This window comes from Rutidosis leptorrhynchoides, chromosome 3, assembly GCF_046630445.1.
Source record: "Rutidosis leptorrhynchoides isolate AG116_Rl617_1_P2 chromosome 3, CSIRO_AGI_Rlap_v1, whole genome shotgun sequence".
Taxonomy (NCBI): Eukaryota; Viridiplantae; Streptophyta; class Magnoliopsida; order Asterales; family Asteraceae; genus Rutidosis; species Rutidosis leptorrhynchoides.
This window is the reverse complement of record NC_092335.1, coordinates 251,351,334-251,366,249: the sequence shown is the minus strand read 5'-3', so window position 1 is coordinate 251,366,249 and position 14,916 is coordinate 251,351,334. Positions and strand designations below refer to the sequence as shown.

The 14,916-nt window shown below is 30.3% G+C and overlaps 1 protein-coding gene across 1 annotated transcript; it reads left to right on the top strand.

The window, feature by feature from the left end:
* Window positions 1–13,844: 13,844 nt before the first annotated feature.
* On the top strand, window positions 13,845–14,846 carry LOC139900953 (uncharacterized). The gene has a single exon (XM_071883698.1). It carries the CDS (start codon window positions 13,845–13,847, stop codon window positions 14,844–14,846), a length of 1,002 nt encoding a protein of 333 aa, XP_071739799.1.
* The last annotated feature ends 70 nt before the right edge of the window (window positions 14,847–14,916 follow it).

The following is a 14,916-nucleotide window of genomic DNA, read 5'->3' as shown; positions in this document are numbered from 1 at the left end:
TGCTACTGCTACCTTTTTATTAAACAACCCTACCAATCCCACCTTCAAACCCTCACCATAAGCGCTGCAAAACATATTATTTTTTTCTTTCTCCTTCGTGACAACACCCTCTTATTACTATTTTTTGAATGAAGAAATAAGATAGGGATAATAATTGATGAAAAACCTGTGAAGAAAAGATGTTATGCGAATAATATCTTGCTTAGGACTTTAATACCTGATTAAAGTGATAAAAAGAAAAACATGATAATGATCTGATGGGGTATCCAAGCATGCGTGTTTTCTTTTCTGTCGCCATTAATTTTTTTTGGGGACCGCCAAACAGATATGCACCTATTCCTATTTGTTTTAATCAATTTGGGCTGTGAAACCTAATGATAAAAAGGGTGATAGGGACGTTTACATCGGATTCTAAATCCAACGATAACTGCTCACTTGATTTTAATTTAAACTATGCGAATTTGAATTGGGCTTCAATAACCTAGTTGAGCCGCGTTTTTTTTAACGTTGGGTCATGAACCGAGTAGTTTGATCGGGCTGTCTTGAGCATTAATACAGCGTGGGCTGAAGCCCAGTTCACAATTGATCTAAAACTATTCTGAATCGGTCCTAGTTCTTGTTACTTGTTGAACCGCTACTGTTGCACTACATCATTTCTGTTCCTGGTTCGGTGTCAACACAAACACTCACTTGTTTCAAAACTATGATGATGATAGATTGTCACTGATGTTGTGTGCATGAAATCACTATAATGAATGGTGGTTTGATGATGAATGATTAGGATTAGAATATGATGACATTGGTATAATGTTGATGATGCGAGTTGATAATAATCACGATGATAATGGTTAATCATGAAATGAAAATGATTTTAATTATAAAAGAGATGATATACGTGATGATATGATGATGAATGTGCAATTCCTATCTATTAGTACTCGATCCTGTTAGGAGATTGATAAATGATAATACAATAATTTGAAGGAGAAGATAAACAGATATTACGGGGGATATATTTTAGAGGGTGGATTAATTACAGAAAAACGTGAATGGCAGAATGGTTAAGGGGCATGATGGGTTAGCGTGAGGTCGTGGGTTCGAGTCTGGGAGGAGGCATTATATTTTTAGGCCTTTACTTTGAGGTATTGTTATTATTATTATTATTATTATTATTATTATTATTATTATTATTATTATTATTATTATTATTATTATTATTATTATTATTATTTTTATTATTATTATTATTATTATTATTATTATTATTATTATTATTATTATTATTATTATTATTATTATTATAATTATTATTTGTATTATCACTTAGGTTATTATTAGTAGCATCATTATGATTAAAACCATTATCATTGGTATTAAAATTTTTATTATAGTTATTATTATCATCAACACGATTTTATATAAACATCAATATATTATCATTATTACTACAAATAAAGTGACAAGTGTTATTACCCAAAATTATTATTTTCAACATCATTATTAAATCTGATTATTTATTATCATTATTTTGGTATTATCATTAATCTAACAAGTAAATAATATTTATATAAAAATATATTGAATACACAAAACTTAACTATATTAATAGTTTTATTTAGTAGATATATATATAATGAATATAAATAATGAAACATATAAGTTATTAATATAAAAATAAAATAATTAACAAATTTGTATATATACAAATTGTTCGATTACAGTTATATGTGTTAATATATATATATATATATATATATATATATATATATATATATATATATATATATATATATATATATATATATATATATATATATATATATATATCTGATATAGGTTCGTGAATCCGAGGCCAACCCTGCATTGTTCAGTTCAGTCGTATGCATATTTTTACTACAAAATATCGTATCGTGAGTTCTTTTGATTCCCTTTTACTCTTTACATTTTTGGGACTGAGAATACATGCGCTGTTTTTATAACTGCTTTATTAAATGGTTTTGAAATATATTTTGAACTGCGAATACATGAAATGCTTTTATAAATGTTTGACGAGATAGACACAAGCAAAACATTCCTCGAATGAATTATTATACAGACCGAAGTTCTGTGGATTATTATTGAATTATGTGGACATGATAATTGCCACCAATTGATGTGAATATTTTCCCCTGATTATTATTGCTTGGTAACCTAAGAATTAGAATCGAGTATGGACCTAATTCACGCGAATCCTAAAGATAGCTACCGGGTTTAAAACCCCCACCCAGAATGTTCACTAGACGGAAGGGCTAGTGGGCGTGGTGTTTAGTACTTCAAAGTTTATATGATTATTATATAGACGAGATGTTCTGTTTTGGGGATATTATTTATGCGCATTATATGTTAAGGTCAGTTACCAAGCCAAGCTATGAAAGCAATGAAAAGTGAATGTTATGTATCGAGAGAATGATTTTATACACAGGTTATGTGTATGTTAATTTTTGTGCACGAGATATGTGTACGATTACTAAGATTTATGAAAGATGATTTTGTACACGAAAAAGGTGTACTGTATTTAAAAGATATCGCATGTACATTACAGGTGGGTATAGGATTCGGGCCCATTTGTACCATGCAGCATTTAAATCTTGTGGTCTATCAAAATTACACAATTTTATTGTTTTATGATAAACTTATGAACTCACCAACCTTTTGGTTAACACTTTAAAGCATGTTTATTCTCAGGTTTGAAAGAAATCTTCCGTTGTGCATTTGCTCATATTACATGGAGTCGTTCATGGCATATAGAAGTCAGAACCTCGTAATGGGACCAACTGTTGAAGACTTCGTCCAGTTGGATTAGGACGGGTCACTACAGGTGGTATCAGAGCGGTGGTCTTAGCGAACCAGGTCTTGCATTAGTGTGTCTAACTGATAGTTGTTTAGATGCATTAGTGAGTCTGGACTTCGACCGTGTCTGCATGTCAAAAGTTTTGCTTATCATTTCTTGTCGAAAATTAGCTTCTTATCATTCTTAGTCTAGACACATTTTACTGCATTGACTGCATAAATAGTGTATAAACAAAATTCATAGCTTAGCGTATCTGATAATTCATATCTTAGCATATCTGTTACTGTAGACTTTGCCTGACAGCTTCCGTAGATTCCTCCGTAACTTATGGGATTTTAGTATTATATATGCATATGTAAATTATGTATTGCAGGATACTAATCTACATCCTATAATCTAATTCATTTCGAAAATCCTCCATCTGATCGTACGATATGGATCCCTCAACCAGTTCAAATTCCTCGGATTCCGATATGGATTTCCACTCGAGCTCCGAAAGCAGTGTAACCGGAATGTATCAACCAATTAGCCATCATCAATTCTAGATGAATTGAGGATGGGTTCGTAGTCTACTTAATCATTGGAGATAAGAAAAAGGCGATCCTTTCCATCAACCGAATTCACCTCTTGATGATGAACCTGAAGCACTCACCGACGAACATATCTGAAACACCATTTTCACCCTCATTTCCAGGATATCTCGCAACGATTACATAATACCTACAATTGTAAACCTTATTCATCCACTCGTCCCAACTGCCAATCATCCCGGAGTAATAAAAGAAGTCAACAAACTTCGCGTTCGAGTAGTTGCTTTAGAGAATATGGTGCAAAACTTACCTGCTTCAGCAACAACACCAGCACCAACAGCACCACCAACATCCACACCAGTACCACCAACAACCTAAGTTTCAACATCACACGCCTCAATATAACAATCTATACCTCGAGCATAATCTTCATTCTACATCTTGTTCTACATCGATTATTTTCATTTTACGTATCGTTCTACCTCATTTATCTTCGTTCGACATGACAGTTATGTAATCTCTAATGTCTTAGATATTATGTACTCTAGTTCTAACCGTAAATCAGATGAGTTTAATATAATATTAACTCATTAAATCCATGATAACATTTGAAGAAAATATATATGTACATATATTTTCATAAAGATTGTAATTAAAAGTTCTTTTATACAAACTGTTAATGGTGAAAATATTTTAACGGGTAGGTAATACCCGAGGAATATTTAGGATTCACATTAATAAATTACATCTACTACCGTTATATAATTCCTAAAGTTTGCCACTTGATTTCATCTTAAACCTCATTTGTATCTTACAATCTGCGTTTAAACCTTTCATAAATCTTGAAAACACCTCAATCGAGAGGATGAACCAATCGTAGTTCATCTACGGAAGAAAAGATTGATGCATATAGTTATGCACCTGTAAAATTCTCAGAGCCTAAGTAAACGTTTAACATGTATCTGTGCTAGTTTCTTTAGAGTTGTTATTACCGAAAATAACCTTACAATACCTTTTCAAAGTAGCAAATTTTGTCACAGCTCCAGCAAGTCAGCTTCGACTTTTCATTCGGATTAGCCTTATTATAACCTTGATATATGAGTTTGCCTTTCGTCATCATTATCGGGGAACCGTTTATATTCCACCGCATTATTTGTAAACTTACCAACAACTTTATTGATCTTGACTTTCCGAAAAATAATTATTTTTATCAAAACCCCATCATATACTCATCCGCAGCTGGTAACGAGAATGGCCATACTAATTATTGAGAATTAACAATCAGTATTTTGAAATCTCGTAGCATGTCTACATTAACAGTTATATGTATACATATAACCTTTATCTCTTGAAATTATGATCTTCCATTCTGAAATTCTGAAAAGCACCCAGTCTACAAATCAATGCTTCGGATTTTGAAAAGATGAAAGAAGCAGCAAAAACTATAGACAACCGTAAACGACCTTAACCGTCGGAAGTTTGATGATAAAGAATAGTATGTTAAAAAAGCTCAGAAAAGTTGAAACTGGAAAACGGATTGAGCAAACCATGAAGGAGACTGTGGATAAATCACAAAAACTAAACCTGCCTTCAAAGAATCCAAATAATTCAGTATCTGCTGAAGTCATTAACGAATATTTTACTCCTAACCTTTACGGACAAAATTCTTCATCATCCTCTGATCTTAGATATTCTGAGATATCATCATGTCCTTCATTATAAATATCTGCGATATATCTAAAGATATCTTCATGACTATTCTTATTTGAAATCATCTATCTCTTTGCGCTATATGTATCACATCATAAAGGAAATTGTTTAGTTTCTATATTCTGTAAACTTTCGAGTTTAAATTCTGAATGTTTTTGAATTGTTGGGGAACAGAAGCATGAGTTAGTATAATATAATGACACTTGATCAACGTGATTATATTACAGTGAGTCATGCTGAGCTTCTAATGGAATGTGATGATTCACAGACTATAACGTCATCATGTACCATGTTACACGACTCTTACATTCTATCTAATATATAAACATATCAAGAACATAATTTCCTGATAGTTCTATTTTTCTCCTGAATTCTGGTAATTTAACCAATCAATATCGTGCTATTACAATTTCTCTCTTAGAACATTAGTCATGTTCATTCGAAACTCCATACCTGCGAATTCTAGACCATTATTCGTTTGACTTAAAGTCGGGAAGAGAAAACAAAAGTATGAAACTCCAAAATATAAAGGAAATGAAGAGGGTGGATTTATGATGAAATATCAGACAAAGCAATCGAGACGGATCATTTCATTTAATAAAAAAAGATCCTAATTTCCTTAAAATCTGAAGAATCAAAAATCTTATTACGAGGATTTTCTCTAAATCCCTTGAACTCTAGAAATCAACTTTATCTACGTCAAAAGATATGATGAAACTTTATTCCTTTCATTTCACTCTTTTGTGATAGCTTCACTCTTACTCTTCGAATAATCGAATTATCTTACCTATATTACGCAACGGCGATAAAATTTTATTTTATTAATTCATATTGTCATGAAAACATTCTTATCATTAACTATGATGATCTCACTCAAATTTCGGGACGAAATTTCTCTAACGGGTAGGTACTGTGACAACCCAAAAATTTTCGACCAAATTTAAACTTGATCTTTATATGATTTCGACACGATAAGAAAAAACTGTAATATTGAGTCTCAAAAATTTTGAACTATTTTCACATATGCAATTACCATTCGATCATTTCCGACGATTCACGAACAATTATATGTAAATAAATAAATATAGATATATATGTATAAATAAAAATATAAGTAAATATAATGATTTGAAATAATAAAAACACAATTTAATCATTTGAATTAAAATGAATCTATATATATACATGTATATGAATTTTATATATAGTTAATATTATATATATAATAAAATATGTAAATATTAAATAGTCAATATATGTTATTATATATGTATCAAATATTACATAATTAATAATATGTAATATTAATGTAATAAATTTAGTTACAAGAAAAATATAAATGTTATATTTTTACTTTCAATATTATTATTAATAACATATTTGATATAGGTAATATGTTATATTATTATTATTATTATTATTATTATTATTATTATTATTATTATTATTATTATTATTATTATTATTATTATTATTATTATTATTATTATTATTATTATTATTATTATTATTAGTATTATTATGTTTATCATTATTAGTATTATTATGTTTATCATTATTCTATTACTTTTATAATTTTTATTATCATAATTAGTATTATTATTTTTATTAATTTTAATTAAATTTAAATATAAAAATTATAAAGACAACTAATTTATGCGAATCAGTTGTTATCACTTCAACTTGTACATTTTTCTGTTTTCCTATCTGCTAGTATTTGATTCCATCTAATAAATTAAACAGAACGATCCAAAAATCTGTCAACTATCATAATCTATTAGAATCAAAATCAGATATAATAATTCAATAACATACAAAATTTTTAGATATTAATCTGAAACAGAATCAGATTCAGTTGTGCATCAACATCACTTTTCTTTTTATTATAATCAATCTGTCCTTCCTGTCTTCAATTTGATACCATCGAATCTTCACTTCAATAAGACAAGCGAGTAAACACAAATTCAGTTAGCCATCTAATTCACCTTCGCTTCACCTGGATCAATCTGATAGATATCAATTTCAGATAAATACAAACTATAAGGACTGAATTATTCCATTCTGTTAGCAATCACAATCCAGCTTTATATTTTTTATGTGATCGAATTAATCCTGTCTCGATTTTGTTATACGTCCAAATCAATTTACAATACAAACAACCAAAGTTATTCAACTTGTATATATTTTTATCTATACCCGATTGATTCTTCGTTGACCTCAATTAAACACTACAAAACAGGCAGATACAAAATTGTAGGATATGGATATCAAATGTAGTACGAATCTATTAGCCATCACTTTCTACTTTCTATTTTTTTTCTTCTTGATTGATTCTTCTGGTTGACTGCTCCTAAACTATATAACAAAATCTGTCAGAAATAAATATCAAATAAGTGTACGAATTTGTTACAGGTCATAACTTATTTTTATTTTCTTATTTCCTTCTTCCTGCTCGAGATTCTCTGTCGATCATAGCTGCACTACAAACCAAATCAATCGTACCTTTGAGTTCTATTACAATAATTCAAATGCACAATATATATATCAGCTACTGTAATTGTAAAAAGAAAGGAGAAATATTAAGATACATACATTACTTACACATATCCACCTTTGATACTTGCTTCGACTCGACAAAACAACACTCACATTATTCAACAAGTTTTCGTTCAAGAACTCAGTTAAATCGATCACCAAACAAACTCATCACAATTACTTCTTCCTATCTTATACTTGTTTCTGGCCGAGACCCAAAACTACAACCTTCAATTAACCACTACTACATATTTCTGATTATTAATCGAAACCAAAACCATCAACACCTCGGATCCATTTTATATTAAACACAAACCACCTTGTTTCCTTTCTAAGTATTCGATCACCATAAAAATCTCAAACAGACAACCTCGATCTTCATCTAATTAACCACCATGACAATTATTGAAAACTCACTAAACCGCCACCTCCTTGCTACTGCAGTTTATTATTGCTGCTATACGTACGTCCCTACTTCTGTTTAACCTTGAACCACCACTTTTCTTTATATTTTTTTCTGATCTCTTCATGAACCCTAACAAAGCCCAACAACTGACCACCGAATACTGCTGCTATGTACGTTTTTCTGTTTACTCATGTTCGAACACGCCCCAAAACACAAACCATCGAGTTATTTAACTGCTACTGCTACCTTTTTATTTAACAACCCTACAAATCCCACCTTCAAACCCTCGCCATAACCGCTGCAAAACTTATTATTTTTTTTCTTTCTCCTTCGTGACAACACCCTCTTATTACTATTTTTCGAATGAAGAAATAAGATAGGGATAATAATTGATGAAAAACCCGTGAAGAAAAAATATTATGCGAATAATATCTTGCTTAGGACTTTAATACCTGATTAAAGTGATAAAAAGAAAAACATGATAATGATCTGATGGGGTATCCAAGCATGCGTGTTTTCTTTTTTGTCGCCATTTATTTTTTTGGGACCGCCAAATAGATACGCACCTATTCCTATTTGTTTTAATCAATTTGGGCCATGAAACCTAATTATATAAAGGGTGATAGGGATGTTTACATCGGATTCTAAATCCAACGATAACAGCTCACTTGATTTTAATTTAAACTATGCGAATTTGAATTGGGCTTCAATAACCTAGTTGAGTCGCGTTTCTTTTTTTTTAATGGTGGGTCATGAACCGATTAGTTTGATCGGGCTGTCTTGAGCATTAATACAGCGTGGGCCGAAGCCCAGTTCACAATTGATCTAAAACTATTCTGAATCGGTCCTAGTTCTTGTTACTTGTTGAACCGCTACCGTTGCACTACATCATTTCTGTTCCTGGTTCGGTGTCAACACAAACACTCACTTGTTTCAAAACTATGATGATGATAGATTGTCACTAATGTTGTGTGCATGAAATCACTATAATGAATGGTGGTTTGATGATGAATGATTAGGATTAGAATATGATGACATTGGTATAATGTTGATGATGCGAGTTGATAATAATCACGATGATAATGGTTAATAACGAAATGAAAATGATGTTAATTATAAAAGAGACGATATACGTGATGATATGATGATGATTGTGCAATTCCTATCTATTTGTACTCGATCCTGTTAGGAGATTGATAAATGATAATACAATAATTTGAAGGAGAAGATAAACAGATATTACGGGGTATATATTTTAGAGGGTGGATTAATTACAGAAAAACGTGAATGGCAGAATGATTAAGGGGCATGATGGGTTAGCGTGAGGTCGTGGGTTCAAGCCTGGGAGGAGGCATTATATTTTTAGGCCTTTACTTTGAGGTATTGTTATTATTATTTTTATTATTATAATAAGTATTATTATTTATATTATCACTTAGGTTATTATTAGTAGTATCATTATGATTAAAACCATTATCATTGGTATTAAAATTTTTATTATAGTTATTATTATCATCAACACGATTTTATATAAACATCAATATATTATCATTATTACTACAAATAAAGTGACAAGTGTTATTACCCAAAATTATTATTTTCAACATCATTATTAAATCTGATTATTTATTATCATTATTTTGGTATTATCATTAATCTAACAAGTAAATAATATTTATATAAAAATATATTGAATACACAAAACTTAACTATATTAATAGTTTTATTTAGTAGATATATATATAATGAATATAAATAATGAAACATATAAGTTATTAATATAAAAATGAAATAATTAATAAACTTGTATATATACTAATTGTTCGATTACAGTTATATGTGTTAATATATATATATGATATAGATTCGTGAATTCGAGGCCAACCCTGCATTGTTCAGTTCAGTCGTATGCATATTTTTACTACAAAATATCGTATCGTGAGTTCATTTGATTCCCTTTTACTCTTTACATTTTCAGGACTGAGAATACATGCGCTGTTTTTATAACTGCTTTATTAAATGGTTTTGAAATATATTTTGAACTGCGAATACATGAAATGCTTTTATAAATGTTTGACGAGATATACACAAGCAAAACATTCCTCGAATAAATTATTATACAGACAGAAGTTCTGTGGATTATTATTGAATTATGTGGACATGATAATTGCCACAATTGATGTGAATATTTTCCCCTGATTATTATTGCTTGGTAACCTAAGAATTAGAATCGGGTATGTCCCTAATTCATGCGAATCCTAAAGGTAGCTACCGTGCTTAACACCCCCACCCAGAATGTTCACTAGACGGAAGGGCTAGTGGGCGCGATGTTTAGTACTTCGAAGTTTATATGATTATTATACAGACGAGATGTTCTGTTTTAGGGATACTATTTATGCGCATTATATTTTAAGGTCGGTTACCAAGCCAAGCTATGAAAGCAGTGAAAAGTGAGTGTTATGTATCGAGAGAATGATTTTATACACAGGTTATGTGTATGTTAATTTTTGTGCACGAGATATGTGTACAATTACTAAGATTTATGAAAGATGATTTTGTACACGAAAAGGTGTACTATATTTAAAAGATATCGCATGTACATTATAGGTGGGTATAGGATTCAGGCCCATTTGTACCAAGCAGCATTTAAATCTTACGATCTATCAAAATTACAGAATTTTATTGTTTTATGATATACTTATGAACTCACCAACCTTTTGGTTGACACTTTAAAGCATGTTTATTCTCAGGTTTGAAAGAAATCTTCCGCTGTGCATTTGCTCATATTACATGAAGTCGTTCATGGCATATAGAAGTCAGAACCTCGCAATGGGACCAACTGTTGAAGACCTCGTCCAGATGGATTAGGACGGGTCACTACAGTTGTGGACTATTAACATAATACAAAACCAGATTAGTTAACAATCGACATCTGCTATATTTTTTTATTTTTGCTAATCGTGATTTCTGCTTTTCATATTTTTATTTTTTATTTATTCCCTGATTAAACCTGTTCAATCTATTATATCTATATAATACTCGATGAATTCAAGATGATAGGCAATTCATTCGATCTCCCAATATCATTATCAATTACACAATTTCCCTATTGCCTGTAAATCAAAACTGAATTATATATATATATATATATATATATATATATATATATATATATATATATATATATATATATATATATTTCAACTCGATATACCTCTGTTTCATTATTATTTTTTATCAAAACTCAAAATTGTGTTATTGCAGTTTTGTTAGAAATCACATGTCTAAACTATCTGCAAAGTTTCATTTTCCAATTCCTTATAACGATTCTGAATTTTGAGGTCAAAGTTTTTGAAATATAAGTTAACCGAGGTGTTCATGAGGAAATTCGGATTCGTTTCAATGTTTCAGGTTAAATTAATGATTTTAAAAGTTTCTAACAACGACTTAAAACGTATTTCATTTAAGAATCGTGATCTAAAACTTCCTATAATTTTGAATTTTAATTTGTGTTCATAACGTGTTCATAAGGTCTGTTCAAGTTTATTTTTTTTATTTTACTTTCTGTTAATACAAACAATTTATCACAGGTCATTTATATTTCAAATTCTAATATAATTCAAACCTCAAAACTCGTTATTAATTGGGTTTGATCTCTGGTTGAATTAAATTGGTGAAGAAGAAGATGAAACTGACAGAAAGCGTTAAATAGAATTAAAATTCATATTAAAACAGACAAACTGATACGGAGTTATGGTTAAAGGTGTTACGGGGTAGCGAGAAGTCACGGGTTCGAGCCTCGTTTGTGGCATTATTTTTTTAAAAGACTCTTTTAAGGTTGATTTCTTTATTATTATTATTATTATTATTATTATTATTATTATTATTATTATTATTATTATTATTATTATTATTATTATTATTATTATTATTATTATTATTATTATTATTATCTTTATTATTATTGTTACTAATGTTATTATAATTATTGTTATTATAATTATTGTTACTAGTATTATTATTATTAAAATTATTATTAGTATTACTAGTATTATCATTATAATTATTAGTATTATCATTATAATTATTATTATTTTTATTATTATCATTTTTATTACTAGTATTATTATTATTAATTATCATTATTTTTAAATATTAGTATTATCATTATTATTACTATTATTATTAGCAAAATATTAATTATCATTATCATTACTAACAAAGTAACTAGTGATATTATCAAAATTATTATTTTTAACATCATTATTAAATCTAATTAATAGTATTATCATCATTATTTTTAGTATCATCATTATTATATTACCATTATCATTATGAATATTATTATTATTACAAAATAATACAACTCTTTATTCATTATCATTATTAAAAATTATCCTTTTTACTAAAACTATCATCTTTACTTTATAATTATTAGTAAAACTATCATTTGTATTAAATTTACTATTATTACCATTATTATTATAATTATTAGTAAATCATTATTATCGAAACTATTATTTTTACAAATAAATATTTTGTACATTGAATACACTTATTTCATATACTACAAATATATTTCATATAATTTTATATCAAACATATTAACATTTTTATATAAATATTTCATATATAATAAATTAGGTATTTTTAATATAATACCAATAAAATATATATATATATATATATATATATATATATATATATATATATATATATATATATATATGTTAATATAACTACAAAAATATATAACAACTGAAATAACATATATAAACTTATTCCATTACGAGTATATGTGTTAATATATATACTTGATAAAGGTTCGTGAATCCGAGGTCAACTCTATACTTGTTCAGTGCCATCTATGCATATTTACTACAAACTATCGTATCGTATCGTATCATGAGTTTTCATAGCTCCCTTTTTATATATATTTTTGGGCTGAGAATACATGCGCAACTTTTATAACTGTTTTACACGTTAGACACAAGTACCAACTATTAAACTGTGCTATATCTGGCTATGTCCTACAAGTCCCCACTGTGATATTTTTAATTACCTTTACATAACGCATTCTTAATTATTGGGGGTAGGCCTATCGGGAGTAACGTCCCCGATACATTTGACCAAGTCATTGTATTACTTAATAATGATTCAAACCGACAAGGACAGTACAACTTGTCACGGGGCAAACTCTGAAACTTTTTAGTCAAAATATCACAAACTTGGCACTACTTTTAGATCCCTGCGAGATCTACTTTTATAAATAAAAATCTTGTGGTCTGCATCTATTACTGAAATGATTATTTATGACAAACCTATGAACTCACTCAACCTCGTGTTGACTTTTTAAGCATGTTTATTCTCAGGTACTTAAATATTGCTTCCACTGTATATCTGCTACTTTGATGATGATTTCTTGCCATGCTTGGAGTCTTCATGCATACTTACCAATTCATTTAAAAACATTTAATGCTCTAAATACAATGTAATCTATTTATCTTCCGCTGCAAAACTCAATAAAATGTCTCATATAGAGACGTTCTTGTTTATACAACTGTGAATTGATATAATTAGTCACAAATACCCCAGGCCCTATTTGGGGGTGTGACAAAAAACCCTTAAATCCCCCTTATCGTTGATCTTGCATGAACCGTACCCTTTGGAACATTTTATGCTTGATCAAATGGAGCCATCCATGGGACGACAAAGTTAGAAGATTTAAATATATCTTTTTCCTTTATTGTTCTTAAAATTTTTTCGATTTATCCTTTTCAACTCCTACCCCGCTATCCATCATTTAGCTCAGGGAAGAAAGGCATATGCAAGTATGACCACTAAATCTCCTCGCAGAGATGGAAAGTGCAAAGCTGACCAGATAAGTGAAGAGGTTACAGAAATCTCTTTTCCAGCCATTCGGTTGCATAACACTTCATGCGCACCTATCGTGGTTCAGGGTTACTTGCTTGAATCCGGATACATGATAAGGCGTTTGCATATGGACACCGGTAGCAGCGTTGACATAATGTACGAGCAATGTTTCAGACAGTTGCCAGACACCGTAAAGAAAGGCGTTAGACCTTCGACTATGGTGCTCTCTGGGTTCTCACGGGAATCAGCATGGCCCATAGGTACCCTGTACCTGAAACTAGAATTGAGGGATGACAACAATAAATATAAGACGCGCACTGAAGATGTGGAGTTCTGTGTAATGTGCGCGCACTCCAGATACAACACAATACTAGGTCGAATATCCCTTCAAAGATTTGGAGCGATACCATCAATGGTTCATGGATTAGTAAAATTCCCGACGAAGCAAGGAATTGCTACTCTAAAGTCAAATCCACTTGAGACACTGTGTGCTTCAGTCACGGTAAAAGAGGAAGATAAATCATCCAACGAGGCATCGACAGGGTGTTACCTCGTAATAAACCTCACTTACCTGGATCAGAAAGTGAAAATAGGAGCGGGCTTGACAAAAGAAACAAAATCCAAATTGCGCAACATCTTTATTACCAACTTGGATGTATATAGTTGGCGCGATGCAGATATGACAAGCGTACCGCGAGATGTCGTTCAACACCACCTCAACGCTAATGTAAGCATGATGCATGTTCGGCAAAAGAAAAGGCCGATGGAGCCGAACAGGAGTGAGTGGTTGCGCGAAGAAGTAAACCAATTAGTTAAGGCAAACATCTTGCGCAAAGTCAATTACCAAACATGGATTGCTAATCCGATCCTGGTCCCCAAAACTGACGGATCGTGGCGCTTGTGTGTCGACTTCAAAGACATTAACAAGGCATGTCCAAAAGACAATTACCCTCTACCATAAATTGACTGGAGGGTTGAATCTCTCGCTGGATTCCAGTTTAAGTGTTTTCTGGACGCGTTTCAGGGGTAGC